Below are 17,365 nucleotides of genomic sequence, written 5' to 3'. Positions count from 1 at the left end.
GTAGTGCTTTTAAGTTTGATTTCGTAGCTAGTCTTTAAAATATCATGTTTTGCATCAGCAGACAAGGGCGAAATCACATAACAAAAGTAGCTAGACGTAAATCTCGTAGAATTAAATAGCTTGTTTGTGAGGGGAAACCACATTTTTTACATAATTTAGTTAACGAAGTTTGGTGCGTCCTTCATATTGAAAATTAGGACTGCTCCGTCTTTGTTATTGGGCTTCAGGGAAACCCACAAAACAAGTAGGATTTACCTATTGCCTTTAGCAATAAACTCATAAGGTTATGCAAGAAACTTCAAAATATGTGAAATAACACCTCTTTACTTCCACTGACTCGTGATTTTTCAGCAAGGAAATGTTTTTTACAGTGAGGCTTGCATTAAATGTTACTATTTAATGATCAGAGTTCAGGAACGTTTTGCGGTGGATACTTTTTTAATGCGTACCTAGGTATTTATTTTGCAGAATCGGCAACGAGACTTTGAGCAGTATCTTCACTAATTCGTTTCATTTGAACTAATTGCCTTTTTCTGCTGCATACGATGTTAATTAAATTAAGGATCTTTTTCAAGGCCATACTTATGAAATTCATGATAAATTCGGGCAAGATGTTTTGTTGATTGCCTATTTCCAAGTCACTGCATTTAGAGTAAAGTATATGTTTGTATCGTACAAGTATGGGCTGCTTCAAATGAGTTTGAACCTAGTTGCTCCATTCAATTCCATTCACTGTGTGGAAACGATACTTTCAAAGCCTTTGACCTCAATCTCGGCGTAACCAGTCCGATGGCACTTTAGCTTTTTTTACTACTGGTTACATAAAATGAGGAAATTAAGGCCATTGATGGAGTACATATGGGGGTTTCCATTTCACGCTCTAAATCAATGTAATTTGTATTTTACGCTTATTTTACTATGCAGAAATTGGGCTAATGACAAATTGTTTTATTGAACATAACAGCACTTTACCACTGGTGCAAATACTTTCATGATTTTTCCCTACCGTGCATACTTGATGAGTGCCGTATTTTTCACAGTAAAGCATAAAATTTCTTGTTGAATTACGGTATGCCGTTGTCCATTTTTCGTTTATTGTTTTGGCCGTGTTTATTCTTATTTTTACCTATTGGCTAAGTAAGCCACTTTGCTTTTGGAATTTTTATGAAATGAATGAGCGCAGTTATTTCGATAACTATATTTCATCTCCGCACCGTGGGGTGAATAAATATCACGACTCACATTTGTAAGAAATGATTTTAAATACCGTCTTTTATTTTAGATTGACGTCAATCCAAGCTTTAAAGTTCGAGTAAAGTTAGAGCGATGCTTCCTCCGACATACTTTGAACTCACACCTCAAATATCCGATGCTCAGGTTCAGACCAGTACATTCAATTCTGGAGAAGGATCGTTGCAACATCCTGTTGGTGCCTTTCCTTCAGACACACACACCCCGCTCTCGGAGCAATGTGATGACATTACCTATCCAGGCTCTGAGGTAGCACATCATTTAAAACTCACGTTCCCCAGGTCACGGTAATTCACCGCGTTCCGGGCAAAGCCATTACAAGCTATTGGCGTCAGGACCCAAGTGGCGCCTTTCTCCTCCACCACGAGGCAAGGGGAGGCCGATTTGAAAACGAAAGCAGCAGCACAACCCTTAGTTGTGCAGATAGCTACCAAGCACAGCAAAACGCGCGGGAGAATGGAGGATCTATTTGCGAGAACGGAATGAAGGCAACTACAACGGATGTTGATGACGGGACTACTGTGTGTGCAGTCTCCCAGAGGTCACTTACCATAGGTTGTAGCGAAAAAAATTACCACTGTCGAAGGCGTCGCTCATCGGATGGTGGGGGTGAGCGATACTTGCTCGATCGCCATCGGAAGCGATCGCACAAAAACTCTGCTCACTGTCTGTCTGAAGGTGAAGTGACCGGTGCCGTTGGGGGTGGGAGGAGGCATGGGAGACATCGATGGAGTCGACGTCGAAGTGAAGAACATCAGCGCAGTGCTAGCACTCACTCACCCTCATGCAATTGTGATTACTCCTATCGGAGCTCCTGGACCCACGGCTTTAATCACGGCCACGCGAATTCTCTACCTACTATGAAAAAGCACTGGTACCGCGAGCCAAACTCCTCACCGAAGCTGCGGCGGCGAAAACCCATAACAGGAATGTTTGGTGCAAATTTAGTGGCCTCTCGGGAGGAGGAGCGGTGGTCAGACAGTGAGCAGATTCGGATGCGTCTCATCAGCCCGAATTATTGTGGACTTGTAGGTCTTTCATGCATTTGCCTCTTGGCAGTAGGGTGCCTTCTCTCACCCATTTTCATGCTCTTGATCCCCTTGATCCCCTCCCTGGGCGGAATAGATGCCCAAAACTTTGCTTTCCCGCCAAGATTACACATAATTCATTCATGTAATGTTCGCTGTGAAGCAGACTTACTCTCCATTGCCGTAAAAATACTACTGTTGTGCTTAACCACTTGGAAGCTCTACGTGCAGCCGATTGTATGCGTCTGTCGTAGACTACGCATTTGTCCACTTTCTGCCTCCGCACTTCTCAACCGCAAGTTCCGCGCCATCGAATGCATCAATCTGGACTTCTCTCCATTTGATCCCGCTACCCTACACCCCTTTCCCTCCACCGAGCGGCTAATTGGACTTACTTTGTCAGTAAATTTTCTTGGAGTTGGCGCGACCTGTGCATTTTGGGTAGCGTTCGCAGCACGCTGGATGAAATGGCTGCTGCGGCCGAGGGCGGAGCACTTCTCTGCGGTGTCACAAGATCTCCATGCGCAGTTTGGACTGCCGGCGGCTGTGGCGCCTCCGGCCGAAACCTCGGGCCAGATCGATCCCGCCAACCCATCCTACGCCAGCCTCGTTAGTTTCGTGCTTACCTTCACGGACACTCTTCTTCTGCTGCATCTGGTCGGTGTAGTGTTGCGCACGTGGAATTGTATCAAGGGTGGGGGCAGACACTACGTTGTGCAGGTTGTGCGCTCACCGGACGGGGCGAGCAAAACCTACCGGTTGACGGGAGCCAGTCTTGAGGTGGTCGCGATGCAGATCATTCAGAAGTATAATGTAGACTTCCCAGTAAGTTCCCTACTTCCTTCGATTTACCTCCACAGCCTTGCGAATCTTTCACATGAGGGTGATTTACTTGATGATTTACTGGTAACAAGGAGTGACGACGCCAAAGTAATCTAGCATCTAGCGGTGGCAGAAATTGCCTGAATTGCATAGTGTTCTTCCTTATTATTGGTTGTCTACGATTTGTTGATTTGCTGAGGAATCTGAGATTTGCATGTGACATTCAAAACCGAAGCTAATTACACGTTTTAGAGATGTTTGGTAATTGCTTTATTAATCCTTACAATCCCCTTGAATGGATTTCGTCTGCTTTAATTCTGCTGCCTATTGGAGAAAAGCAAGAGTCTGACTAACGAAACCGTCGAATGATTCAATTCATATGAGGGTTCTTAGAAGGGAATTAACGATAATTATTGGGACAGTTAAAACCGGTCTGTTTACTCAGCGGAATCGCCGTGGTGTTTCGGGACTGCTGTTTACCTAAGTGGGATGCCTTTCGCATACGTTTTTACTACTAGTCACCAAAAACTTGCGTCAATACGTATTTCTGACCAACTGTATTTCGAAGTTCATTATTTGTACGTCCTATCTATTCAAAGGGCAGAAACTAAATTAGTCGCCTTCTCCAATGATAGTAATAAGTGAAAGTTTTCATTAACATTTCCGTGCATAGAGTGATAGTTGTAGTGCTACAGTTCCTTAAGTTATGGAATGTATCGTCTCCAGAAGTGCACAACTTGCTATGAGGGTTCCCAAAAATTTCAGATGCGTTTTTGATCATGGTTACTCGAAGCCTGAAATTGTTAAAAACTCAGTTCATTAAGCCCGCCAGGCTAAGTGTGAGGCGTTCAAATCCTGAGGCGAAGCATTTTCAAAATTTTATCCTCAATTTAATTATGCTGGAGGCAATTGTTCGCTGGTTCTTATTTTAAAATATGTAGTTGTTGGGAGAGCATGGAATTAACAAAAGGGCATCAGGATAACCCACCACTCTGCCTTTCAAGACAGACACTAGACCTGAATATTTCTGTATGATTAGTGGGAATTTGATCTTTCTGCACCCTATTCCGGCCATCCCCATCAGATTCGCCTTCTATTTTCATTATTGCGCAAAATGTGAAGGGGAGGCTAGATTGCCCTCTTCGAACAATCCCCACCCAGTTGGCTTGAGTGACTCATTCGGTGGATGCACCGCATGTGCGCAACCCCCCTCCCCCCCCCAACACACAGGCACAGATGTGCATCTGTGCGTGCGTCCGCCTGTCCGCTTCCCCCGCTCCCTAGTACGCACACACACACACACACACACATCAAGCCCCGTCGCGGCAAATGTCGCTGGGCTAGTGAAGAAAAAAACTCGAGACTGACGAATCCTGGATTCAAAGGCCATATCCCCTCCCTCTAGGCGCCTTGATCCCCTTTTGGTGCGTACTTTCTTCAACAGATCACTTTGACAATGAGTGCTAGCTGAGACCAAGTTTAGTAACATGGTACCCTTTTGAAAAACTAATTTTGACAAAAATCAACATAGAGGCGTCAAATCATCGAAATACTCTTTCTTTCTGTGCTTGAAAACCTTGATGTTGACGCCATTACTAATTTGACATCTCAGTTTTGTTCATTTTCTAAGCCACATTGGTTGGCTGACCATAACTAGGTATTTGAAGCCACTTTGAATGAACTATTATTACGTTTTGTATGTTAGGTGAATAATATAAGTACACTTACCATGGAAGTAGTGCCGAAATTTGATGCTGCTTGTGTGGACGTAATTGATTCTCTTCTTTGGCTGCAACATTAAAATTTCGAGGCCTAAGAGGTCTGCGGTTCTAGACTCATTCCTACTCCTTCAGCATTTTTTTCCACAATTCGTAAATAACTTTTACCTTTTGCAGTACTTTTATTAACGTTAAACTTGTTTCTGGAATGTACGTTCATCTGATGTGTTTTGATGGAGTAGATTTTCACTTCCGCTAGTATTACCAACTAACGTTTTCTCCATTTTTAGTAGTTAATATTTTGGAGACGGTATACGACAATGCGACGAATCACAAATTCAGCCCTGAATGTGCTCTCTATTAAAAGGCGGGTTTGCTATGCACATGTTCTAAGCATTAAGAGTTAAATTCCCATAAATAGTTAACTCCTTTCAAGTGATGCAAGAGGGCTAAGATTTGTGGTGCTGGGGAGAGTTAGCTCCCTCCGCGGACAAATGCAATTAACCTCGATTCATTGGGTTTATTGCACTATTGGTCATTCCATCTGCCTGTGTGCCACATCATGCGCTCTATGATTTTTTGATGTAGGATTTCCAAAAAGCGAAACCAAGTAAGGAAAACACATTATTTGACTGAAAAGTCTGTGCGTTTCTCGGTATAGTTCACTGCAACTATTTGCTGCAACTTGCGGGGAGGTGTCAAATGCTTCCGTTTATGTGCATTACAAAGCACAGATGTGCGTCAGTCTACTGATGTGGCACTCTTTCTTGCATCTCCTACTAGCCTTCGTAGTGTGAACCTAAAACATTAGATTTCGATTAAACTTGGTATGATTCGAGATTGCCTACTTTACAAATGAAGTGTCGACTCGGTTCAGAAGTTGGAAAAAAACTCCTCGCAGCCTTTCCCTGGCATTTGAAGAATATGTATTAGCATAAAAAAAAGCACTTAAAAATTGCTTAAAATTTGATGGTAGTGATGAGTTGTCCTAAGATGCATCACGTTCAGAGAGATACCGTTTTCCCGGGGGGCGTGGGTGATGGAACACTTCGGTTACAGCTTCATCAAATAGGAAGGTGGCGGAGGATGCGCGAATGGGTACCACATGCGTCAACGAGTAACGTTATGAAAACGCGCCGTTTTTTGCTTGTTTGATGATTGACTAGTGATGAGAGGCGGATTTTGCATTACAAACACGTCATTGGTTATTCCCAAACTATTCACTCTCTAACCCAGTCTACAATTCTAAAGCACACATCACTTCATCCCAAATGACTGCTTTGGTGTGTGGTTGACCGAAAACGGACTTTTTAGCAGGAATTTCTTACTAAAGGTCAAAAAATTACAACCGACATCTACTCAATAGGGCCTAACTTGAAGGTGTGCAAGAACTTCTTCAGAAACAGCCGAGACGAGTTGGAGGGATTTTTTATCCTTGCAAGACGACGCAAGACCTCACCGCAGAGCTTGTCTTCGACAAGATTTACGCTTTAAAATGAGATGGAAGATGCTGTCTCATTCCTTTTTTCGCGTTTCCCTAGCATTTTCACAAATTATTATCACCTTGTCAATTGAAAATAAAAGTGGAGCCGGAGCACGGATAGCTAGGTATGTTTATTACTTTTGCAGAAAAAAACATTGTAAAAGTGGGAGTCACAAGCTCGTGGCTCGTTAGAAAATGATTAGGCGTTGTAAAAATGAAAAACAGCGTAAAGTTATTTGATAACCTTATATTTGAGTGTTTGTAAACAGGCCTTTTGATGGGTGTTTCTTGTTTAGAAGTAAACTTTAAGGCAAAATCATCCCGTCAGTTTGTCAGCTATGTATCCGCAATTTTGCATATCGACAGTCAATTTTGCGCGGAGAACGGGATGCACGGCTTATTAAGTGACTAGAGTAATCTGCTTGCTCTTTGCGATCCCTCAACTATTCATTATCCATTACCAGTTCTCTGGATACTTCGTAAGGCATCTGTTATTCCGAGACGCACCAGTGGGAGACTTCATGAACACTTATTTTCCCCAAAGAGCAATCAACCTGTGCCTGGTCCTACATTAATCGCTCACGCGAAATTAAGATCAGGCTGCTGCTAATGGAAGTAATCTGCGTTCTCTCAATGCTTTAAGCAGCTGAGGCGAAGTGTTTGGTACTTACAATCCGGGGCTTGATCATGCGCGTGAACAAAAGTAACAACTTTTTTCTGCCAGTCTATCCGCCCTTACTAACTCGTATTCGGTCACTAAGCGGTTGAAGAAGAGGCTATAAAATGTGGCAAGACGCCGTCCGAGGCAAGTGAGGCTGCCTGTGTGGATTCCTATTTGTATACAAATACGTAACCAACACTCGTCAACGCAATCGGCACTTCACACCTTTTACGCAAGGGTCTCTCAACTAGTCATGCTGCCTGAACTTAACACGAAATCATTGTAGGTCAAAATATATCTACTGTGAAGGATTCGTCGTTTGAAATTATTACGCACTTATCGCAGTTGGGTCACTGGAAATTCATGTGTACGGTCGATTGAAGAAAGTGGAATGGTCTGGCTGTGCGTCAAGTGTTTGTCCTTGTAGGCGAAGGTGAAAAATACAGCAAATTCCACTACGCCCCTTTCATGCAATGAAGTAGCCCAGCATCAAGCAGCTGATGGTTAAGGAGCGGTGCATTTATAAGATGCGGAGTGAATGTGTAGGACATTCTCACTTTTATTCTTTATTTCCGTACTTTTGGTACCTTGACAATGAGTATTTAAGCCTATCATTTTCAATGTTTGCTTTACTTTAAAACCTAACATGAAATTATACTTCTTTTATATATTCGGAGTCCACACCTTTTTTATGCCAATGAAGAGTGAGATCGTGGTTTCTCAATTTGATCGGCGGACTGCGTGCAGTTTTGAGACTTGGATTTCCTCTTCGTAAAAGTCTGCCATCCTACGACACATTGTATAAATTATTCATCACTGCCTAGCTCTATGCCAATCCACTTATAGCCACCTGTACATTGTACAGGGAATACCCAAAGAACCCACTAGATGTATGATAGCATGGTACCGGAGTTTCCTCCAAGTACGTTAAAAATGCCAATGCAGAAGTAGCTCTGTTGACATAAAGAAGGACTGGGAGACTATCAGTACGAGCGCTGTGATCGCTGTTGAGGAAGTCAAATAGGTAACATCAGAAAAAACTCGGCTTATTAGCGTGTGTGTTACAATGCCAACCAATCATGAAATTCACTAGCTACTGGCAAATCATAAACACAGTAACAGCACTCCTCTTGGAACATTTGCATTTTTTCGCACAACGCAGTGAGTTGATTGTTCCCGTTACTTGATTCCAGCTATATGATGCTCAAGTCGCCAGTGCGCCTTATCGGTACATTCGGATCTCACCGGATTCGCCGACAAACAGGAGCTCAAAGGCCTACTCGCGTCGAGCCTCGCTGCGTCTGCGTCAGAAACTGGCTTCCTTCTCCTGTCTTACACAGGAGGAGCAAGAATACCAGATGAAGCGTTGCAGCAGCGCCGGTGGCGGCAGCTCCTTTAAGTTTTACTCTCTAGACGGTCCAGAGGCCTGCTTGACCGCCGTCGAATCGCTCACAACCTTGAAGGGTGGCGGGTGTATCGACTCCAGCGAGAGTGGACGGAATGTAAGCGCACTCTGCGCGGACCGCTACCACAGTGAGGCGGAGTTCGAGCGAGTTGTGCGCAAACGACGTATGCGACTGCTGATTGTTACTGAGAAGGCCTTCACCGGCGTTGAGGCTGTCTCGCCTGACGAGATTCGAGTGCCCGGCTGCAACGGTCTGTGTGCCCTTTGCCTAAACCTGGGCTTTTTTTACCCTTTACGCAAAGTCGGTCACACAAACACCTCTAGATATACGTAGGTGTCCATTGTGGTTATTCATCGGATCCAAATGGCCGTGCTTACAGTTAATCTGGCTCTTTGTTGAAAAGGGACGGTTCGTTCTGCAAGCATAGTACTATTTAGTCCTGGAGTGAATTTTAAAGGTGTTTTACGCTTTCACCACAAAACACAGTCATAAATGTTATTTTAAACCAAAATGGACAAAGGGATGATAAAAGAACCGTGTTGAATGACATTACTTTGTGTACAACATCAGCTGCCTACATCTACGCCATGGTTCACCAGACTCTTGGATGACGCTCTTTGGGAAAGTGTACAAACCTCGAACATGCCACCTGGCGGACTGGCATGTGCCTTAGACTCGGGGTTTTCAGGCATTTCGGTGCGCGTGGATGTAACCAACACCCACTAGCCAAGCAGTTAGTTTAGCGTCTGGCGCCCTGTGCACTGGTGAGGCGTGAGTCATTGCGGACTCACACGCGCGCACCACGGGTTCTGCAGCCTTCGGCCAGCACAGCGCCAGCAGCTCGGGTGAAGGGCATTAGTCACTCGAGGGTAGCATCATAAGTGCTATGAGCCGAGCACCATCCAACTGGTGGAATGGTCGATTCGTGTGGGAAACTGAAAGGATTTTGGCGTAGTGTTAACATGAGTACTCTTCTGCTATGGATTGATAGCTTGTGTGTATTTTCTACAGGGTTCTCCTCTTCAACACCTTTTTTTATAACGCCTGCGCAATATTCAAACTGTCAAAGTCCGCTGACAGTGTAGTTGCCCAAACCTATGAAGCCGGAAGAATCGAATCGTACGCACACACATAGCCACGCAATGTATTCGTGCAGTGGAATTTCCATTGTGAATCACCGATTAGCTTGAAGAAAGACTCTGCCAATAGAAAGGGGACCACATCAACCCCAATCAGTGACCCTCTAATGCTTGAAGTCCTTCGTCTTTGTAAATCCGTTAATTTGTTGTCAGTCATTTATAGCTACAAAATTGTCCATTATCATTACTTCAAACTCAGGCCAAAATACTACTAAAAGTGATCGCATGGCCTTTATTATCGGCCGATTCTGATTGTGTAATTTATTGCGCAAATATTTACCTCATTTTATGACTGTGTTTGAAAATAAAGCTGCACAAACGTACCCCTCAGGCGGTATTCACGAAAATCAAGAAAATAATTCCTCTGTAGGGGACCTTTGTGAATAGTTTCATGTCATTAAAGTGGCGATTGAACTATCTTCCAAAAGAAACGAAGCTTGCACAATTTAACATCCCAAACTTAGCACATCAAGCTTTGGATTCGGACGTGCCCACTTGTGTGCACATCATCACCCGTACGGTGCCGAACACCCTTTTTCATCGGCGTCAGCGGACCTCAATTCGATAAGAAATAGCAAATTCACTTACACCCGAATTATTGCCAAATGATCTCTCAAAGAAGACTCATAGTGCGTGGTTGTTCAAATGGAGCGTTGATAGGCTGCCAATATAGCCTACTTTTTGTAATGAAACAATGGCAGAATTAAGAATCTATGACTATCAAATAACTTTTTACAGCACTGATTAATAAACAACGTCAGCAAACGAATATTTCATCATAATCGCGTCACCTTTGGTTTGCATTTTTTCAAAATAAGCGAACGCCGACATTTTGCTTGCTTGTAGGGACAATGCCACCTCGTCAAGCAGCCCAGGTTCTCTTTCCGAAAATCATAGTCCCCTTACAAAAGTACCTACGACTGACGCGCTTGCAGCATCTGCACCCACCGGACACCATTCTCTCGCGACTCTCTGTCTGTCTTGCCCATTCGGCGTCTGCCGAGGCCTTTCTCTCCGTCTTCCGCAGCGAGGAGCCCAGTTCCAGCGTCTTCGCAGCATTTTTGGCGCCGCGGCGACCTACTGGTCTCGGAGCGGCACCTGAAGCCGTGGTCGGATGCTACAGGCCGTCGTCGCTAGCCCACGTTCAACTGGCACAGTCCTGGCGCCTCCACCTCATTGACGCTGAGGGCGCCTCTCGTCCTCCCGCCATGTTTCTCAAGCCTGGAACCCGCTTCCACCTCTCCCGCGCCGGTGTTACGCTTTTCTGCCATATCCATTTGGAGCCTCTGCTTAGCCTTAAAAGGGTCAAACAGACGCTGCGGATGGTGGAGGAAACCTTCACTCTCTGATCCGCTTCCTTTTGCATTGTTGTCGTCTCGTTTTTACCCTCATCCTAATGCACGCTCTCGGACGTCAAATGCTATCGCATTTCTCCCCACACTCCTTTCTTTTCCAACTATCTTGTTTCATTTTATGATAAAGTATGCTGATACGAATTATCTATCGATATGAAATACTTACAAATGTTTTGATTGTGTATTCCAGTTCAATGACCGAAATGCCTTCTCTTGCTGCATTTATTTCAGGTTCGGCGTAATACATTTCATCGAGGGACTTTCTACCCGTAAGCCTAATAACGTGTCGATTCTCTAACCGAAACCGGCCTTAATCCACTCAAATGTACAACGAACTTTATGCGATTGACGCAATATTACAGAGTTATTGAGGTAATTATAGCCAAGCTGGTACCCATTTGAAGATGTGGACTGTCTAATGCTTGTGCGGTTATTACGGTAACATTTGATTAATCATAGAGCTTCGCATCTGTTGGAGCGTGGGAAGAACAAATATAAAAAGGAATTGGAATAAGAAATGTCAACTTTCTGTGCTGTGGATCGAACCCTACTCCTGGTTTGGTGAAAACAAAAGGTTCTTCGCTTTCCTGTTGCGTGCCAGTTTCTTTGACGTCTTTTGTGAAGATTGATTTGAACTTTCAAAGAGGGAATGTGAAGCGGAACAATTTATGGTTATTTGAATCGCAACTGTGTAGGGAGGACGTAAATGGTCGTCCCAGGTAGAATAGTTCGTCTCGACATTCTGATGTGCTTAGTCTGCTCAAGGAATATTCCTAGCATCTTGATAGATGTTTTTATTGGGTCCTTGAAGTCTTCCGAAATATAGACTGTTCTATTTGTTTGACCAAAATTGCCCGATGATGTAGGAGCGTTGGTTTGTTTTCTTGAGCTACCTTTTGGAAACGCTCAACCAGGTGAGTGGGTGAATAATTCACAAGAAGGTTGGTCAGAACAAATGGTATAATTCAAACAGGTCGTTGTGGCTTTGGCACCCCGTTCCCCATCCCCGTGGCTGTGCATACAAAACTATAAAATCAGAAATCACGAAAACATTAACGGAACCTAATGGGTGTAGCCAACACTACAGCACTCCTTGTTAGCTTGGAAAACGCCTTCGGGGTGTGGTTTATTTAAAGTCTACCTAACATTGAAGTCGGCGTCACAGCTTCCTGCATTAGGATTCGGGTAACCCAAATAACACTGCCCTTCTCACAAACCTTGGAAATCCGCAATCTCAGTTCTTGAAGTAAACATTCAAAAAAATCAAGTGGATGCCTAATGAGATTTTTATGATTCCCACAGGTTGTAGAGGTCGCTGTCACGCACCATCATATTTCCATTATAGAAGCATTATTGCGAGGTTTTGAAGTGGGTTTTTTGGAAGTATAGCTCGGAGGCTGCTGGAGTATTTTAGATCACGACGATTTGACTCTTCTATAGTTGCGCTCAGCTGTGCATGCGCTGCCTGCCCGTCCATCTGTCCGTCCGGCCGGCCATAGTGTTCTCGTTTGGTGCAGTGGGTCGCTTGCTTGTAGCAGTACACGATCTCAAAGCTTCAGCCGGACTCATCTGATGACTGAGTCACAGATGCGACTGGTGCGCCTTCTCGAATCGGAAGGACTGGTTGGATGCGACCAACATGACAGTGGCAGAAGACACGGGGAGGAGGAAGGGCGGGGGAACGGGAGAATGGGTTACAGACGGTATAACTCCAACCCCCCCGTGAGTTTTCCCTGTGGAAATTTTTGAAGTGAGAAGGCAGACGAATTAAACGTCCTTTTTGTGACTGTCAAAGTCAGAAATTGTCTCTGGTCACGCAAGCGCATGCAAGATGTATGCAGAAGTGGGAATATGCTTTTGCCTCTAACTCCAAGTTTATTTATTCGAATTGGGACCCGCGACTAGTGACTCCTTGGATTAGAAAATACATACAAGGCATTGCAACCCATTATCCACATAATTTGTGTGAGCATACCAGCGATTCACTGTGACAATGGATTAAATATTCACATTAAATTAATAAATTGTCTTATTAGCATTAGGTCGTCGTTATTTCATCAGTCCTTTTTGTTTGCATGCACAACACTTTGCTAGTTGTATTTCCTTTTACCTAGTTTTGCAATTTCAGAATTATAGTACATATATGCAGCCATATTAATAACATATTTGTTCAACCCATTTCAATGAAGAAACTAACCGGTTTTGGGTTTTGTAACACTCCATTTCGTGCTGCATAATTGTTCAGCACCGAAACCAAAACTACCTTGCACCTGAATCGGTCTCCTGTGAATCCTGACCTTCGGCTCTTAAAATTACAAATTCAAAAGTAACACGACGTTTAAAGTCGCCTACGTAACCCCACGGAGTCGGTGCATATCTAAAGGCATTTCAGTAGCTGAGTTCTCAGCGAAGTTATTTTGTGAAATTTTGAGCTCCCGAGCCTACCGTAGCTCAGTCAGCCCTTTTGTAGGATTTCTTCCATTATACAAGGACAAGCAGCGGAGATGTGAGTTTTGTAATTTGGCAGATCATTGGTGGCTACTTTTTGCGATGAGGCCCGCAAAGGATAGGAACCCAGAAAGTTATTTTCTTGGTATTTAATGCAAATGATGAGTCATGGCGTGGAGTGTTCCGACATCGGAGTGGCAGTCCGAGGTGCTTTTTTGCCTTTCAAATGTCAGCCAGCGTACACCGACGGCAGCGCAGTTGGTCGCAAACAGAAAAATCTGACTAGCAGCTAATCACAAAGTGTGTTTAGATGACATTAAAGTTAATGAGGTAGTTACTTTACAAAAGGGACGCGCCTGATTAGGGGAAAAAACAAATCAGAAGGAAAGATATATCCATTATTTCCCGCAACATTCTGGGAATGATATCATTTAGAATTCACTCATCGCTTCCGCAAGGATACAGAGTGAATCGTGATACAGACTCATCAGGTAATACGAATGAACTAAGCTCTAAAAGCGGCACTGGGTGTTTTAACTGCGGCATGTTTTCAAAAATACGAAATTATTTTAACTTACCATCAATGCACAAACAAAAACTTGTCCCACTGTAATATTTGGGTTTGATAATTAATGAAATTGAAAATAATAAACAAGTATTAACGAAATGTATATATGTGTTAAATGGATTAGTAAAATCAAACAAGCAATTGCTCTCTCCAACAATTCATAGAGATCAATGCCTAAGAAAGCTTGTTCACCACAAATCAAGGATTAAAGGGCCTGCAAAAGAACCCCGATGCCATCAAATTCTACACGCCGTAATACATTTAGTGTGTTTAGCTCTCGGTATTGAAAATGAACCAATTTGTGGATCCGCCACCGCACCTTCACCAGGAAAGCTAGGCCTCCGGGCCATGCAAGCAGCTCCAGGCACAACTGTAAACCGGCAAAGCCTATTCCACTACAGCGTCAAGTTTTTTCACATCCAGAAAAGTCTTGAGGTGCTATACACACTAATAGTAAAATTTAAATTTTCCGTGATCATTAAAAAGTTCCCGCTTGTAAAGGTAGTCATCGGATAACTGAGAATGTACTGACTCAGCTGATAAATTGTCAGAAGAACCAAGCGGTGTGTTTTTGCTAGATCATTTGCAATATTTTGGAATCATAAGAGTCTAGGAAGGCTGTGTTCCAAATTTGTACATTAGCTTTGGTTTGGCATTCTGTTCAAGAGAGTGTGCTTCTGCTGTAAGGCGAGACCCTCGTGCAGTTGCTAGTAACTTTGGTAATGCATGCAACTTCATACCACTTTGGCCTCTTACTATAGTGCCTCGTGACTTCCCTGAGGGCAAATGAAGACGTAGTACTCAGGCAGAACATGCATGTTTGACGCACAGTAGTGCTTGGGGCTACTGGCATGACCCAGAGCGCGGTTCAACCAGCGGAGGTACAGTCGTGGAGATTCATGGAAGTCCCTCTTCAAAACCAGCACTTAAACAAACACATAAATATTCTTAATTGTAGGTGCAACGCAATTAGTCACAGAAATGATCAGATTGGCTACGAATTTGCACTTGTCATTTTTGTTATGTAAGGTGTCGAAAAAGGCACCACTTTAAGCGCGTGGGCTTTTAATCTGTCCTGGTTTCGACGCGTTTACTCCATGAATTGTGTTGTTTCGACGTTTCTTTTGGACATATTTGAACAAAGCGAGCCAAACCTTGAAAAATTCAAAGGTAACTTGCCCTATAAATGCATGGTGTTTGAAGTCTTGTGCAACTCAGTCGATGTTAAGTCACTTGACTTTTCGGAGATTGTTGAGTTTGGTACAATGCTACTGTATACTGAAACACTCATGCTTTCGAGTTTGATAAAAATCTATCAGAAGAAGAAGAAGCAAGATGCCTCTTCTGAGAGCATCCATCAAATATCAGACAGGGCCAGAGCTGTTTTACTTCAAATGGACAGTCAGGCATCGTTTTTGTCGAAGAAATGCCCGGACCTGTCAACAAATACAATAAGGTTGGGTATTAGTTGTATGGTATGTAGAGGTACCACCTGAATTGTATGGATGTTTCCACATTACATGTTTAATTACTTAACATTACCTTGTAACGGGCGATATGCCATTTTGGGTCCAGCTTCTATTGTTTTGGTTCTCAGTTTGAATGATGTCTTTGCAGAAAGAGAGAAAAGTGGAAGAATGGCCCAGATATCACCTCAAATTAAGTGCTGCTATCCACAAACTTGTATCCATAACAATTCCGATTGAACGAGAGTCGTCAAATGAAGCACCTTGTACAAAGACTATACCGTTTAGTATGTTATTTTCGCAGCTCTCAGAGTTCGCTTTGCATAAGAATTCAGGTATGTTATTGGAGAGGTTTTCGTAACTTCTGGTAGATGATCATCCTTCTTTATGGGTCGATGATGCAGCGGTGCGATCACGTGTGAGTGACTTGTACCTCTGCATTCGGGTATGTTCGAATTGTAACGTTGGACGAAGTTACAGGTGGCAAGTTAAACATTGCGTTACTTCATCTTTTTAATTTCCTAGGGGCGTAATGGCAATGAACATCACCTGGTGGATGAGGAAAAAATGGTTACGTCTTGGCAAATTGCGTTAAACTTTTTCCACCTTCCCTTATCCATCGCTACTCAAACAGGTAATTTATTCCCAAATTGTGTTGATCAAGGTGGACGTTGTGATCGCTAAGACTTTTAATTATCATATTGTAACTACAGTTATCATCCTCCTCCGTACAGCAAGGACATTTGCTAGCTTAGTAAAATCATTCATTGACTTCTTTACGATGAGGGTTACTTGACTTCAAAAGTATGATTAATGGTATTTGAAGAACGTGCTCTCGAGTACAGCATCTGTCTAAGCATGCGTACACGTTCTTGTCATATCACTTTAGGCTTATGCTGCTTCATTTCAGATGCGGCAATACAGCTCGAATGTCTCCCCCAATCTACTCCGAATAAAAGTCGTCCCCAAGTGAAAAGGCTGCTACCGGGTGTCAACACAAACTTCCTAGACGGTCTTTCCACTCCACCCGATACACCTGGTGGGTACTAGTCTGCCTTCAGAGTTCCCTTCACAGATTAATTGGATGTTTCCTATTTGTATTTTTTTAAAGTGGTTTTTCTGGTAACTTTTGTGAACCAGACGGCACTCTAAGCGTTCGTTTTTATCGCACCATATTATTCTCTGCTTGTATCACGTGAAGTCATAGTAACTTTTTGAATTGAGAAGGCGCTTTGCCTCAAAGGCGGGTTGTGATATGGCGCGTGCATTATGTTCACGGCGACTTTCCCTTCTTTTCAAATCATGATAAATTTTTGGGACGAGTGCGGCACCTACTACTTACCTCATGTATTTTAATAATGTCTACATTAACTGCATGCCCGTCCAGGGAAATCACCGAAACCTAAAGTGCCCAAGAAGGCCCGGAATCTGAGCCTCACATTGCCGAGCTGTGACGAAAATGACGCAGCATCAACGGCGACGGACTGCGTGGCCCGCCGTCGAAAGCCCTGGACACTCTCGGAGACACTGGCTCTGTGGCACGAGGTGCAAATCGCCCTCCCCGGCCCGCCCTCTTGGGCGAAAATACGCGACAAGGTCTTCACCTCCTCTCGGCGCACAAATGTCGACCTGAAGGACAGGTGGCGAGTAATTCTGCGGGACCCCTCTCTGCAGATGAATATCCGCCAGTACTACGAAAAGTGGCTAGCTAGTAAGAAACCGACCTAGTCCCAAGCGCTCTTCTATTGCCTTAGCGTCCTTTTCATATTTACGACAGTTGGAATCGTGTATTTAATGAACCAACACCCTTACACACTAGCATTTATATTAAAAAAGAGCCAAGTTGGCACTCGAGTTCGTTCATATTGTATAACCTAATACCGATGAAACCCTCCTCTGGATGACCGAAGGAGTAGCACTATTGTGGAACACTTTGTACGAGCAAGCGACGGATGAATGGGATAGTGAAGACTCGGATTCACTGATAGAAAAAGAGAACGGAAGGTAAGTACATTCATAA

General features: G+C 43.7%; 2 protein-coding genes across 2 annotated transcripts; both read left to right on the top strand. All coding sequences in view use genetic code 11, as the record gives it.

Annotated features, from left to right (window-relative positions):
- Positions 1 to 1,326: 1,326 nt before the first annotated feature.
- On the top strand, positions 1,327 to 10,857 carry EGR_00182 (Vang-like protein; the record flags this gene model as incomplete). The annotated part of the gene is made up of 5 exons (XM_024489431.1): positions 1,327 to 1,500; positions 1,533 to 2,279; positions 2,499 to 3,104; positions 8,157 to 8,619; positions 10,355 to 10,857. 5 exons carry the CDS (start codon positions 1,327 to 1,329, stop codon positions 10,855 to 10,857), a joined length of 2,493 nt encoding a protein of 830 aa, XP_024356109.1.
- A 4,119-nt stretch (positions 10,858 to 14,976) lies between these two features.
- EGR_00181 (paramyosin) lies at positions 14,977 to 17,073 on the top strand (the record flags this gene model as incomplete). Its single annotated transcript, XM_024489430.1, has 6 exons — positions 14,977 to 15,354; positions 15,497 to 15,680; positions 15,717 to 15,844; positions 15,871 to 15,979; positions 16,256 to 16,384; positions 16,733 to 17,073. 6 exons carry the CDS (start codon positions 14,977 to 14,979, stop codon positions 17,071 to 17,073), a joined length of 1,269 nt encoding a protein of 422 aa, XP_024356108.1.
- Between the last annotated feature and the right edge of the window lie 292 nt (positions 17,074 to 17,365).

This window comes from Echinococcus granulosus (genome assembly GCF_000524195.1).
Source record: "Echinococcus granulosus chromosome Unknown EG_S00001, whole genome shotgun sequence".
NCBI lineage: Eukaryota > Metazoa > Platyhelminthes > Cestoda > Cyclophyllidea > Taeniidae > Echinococcus > Echinococcus granulosus.
This window is presented reverse-complemented; position numbering and strand designations above follow the sequence as displayed.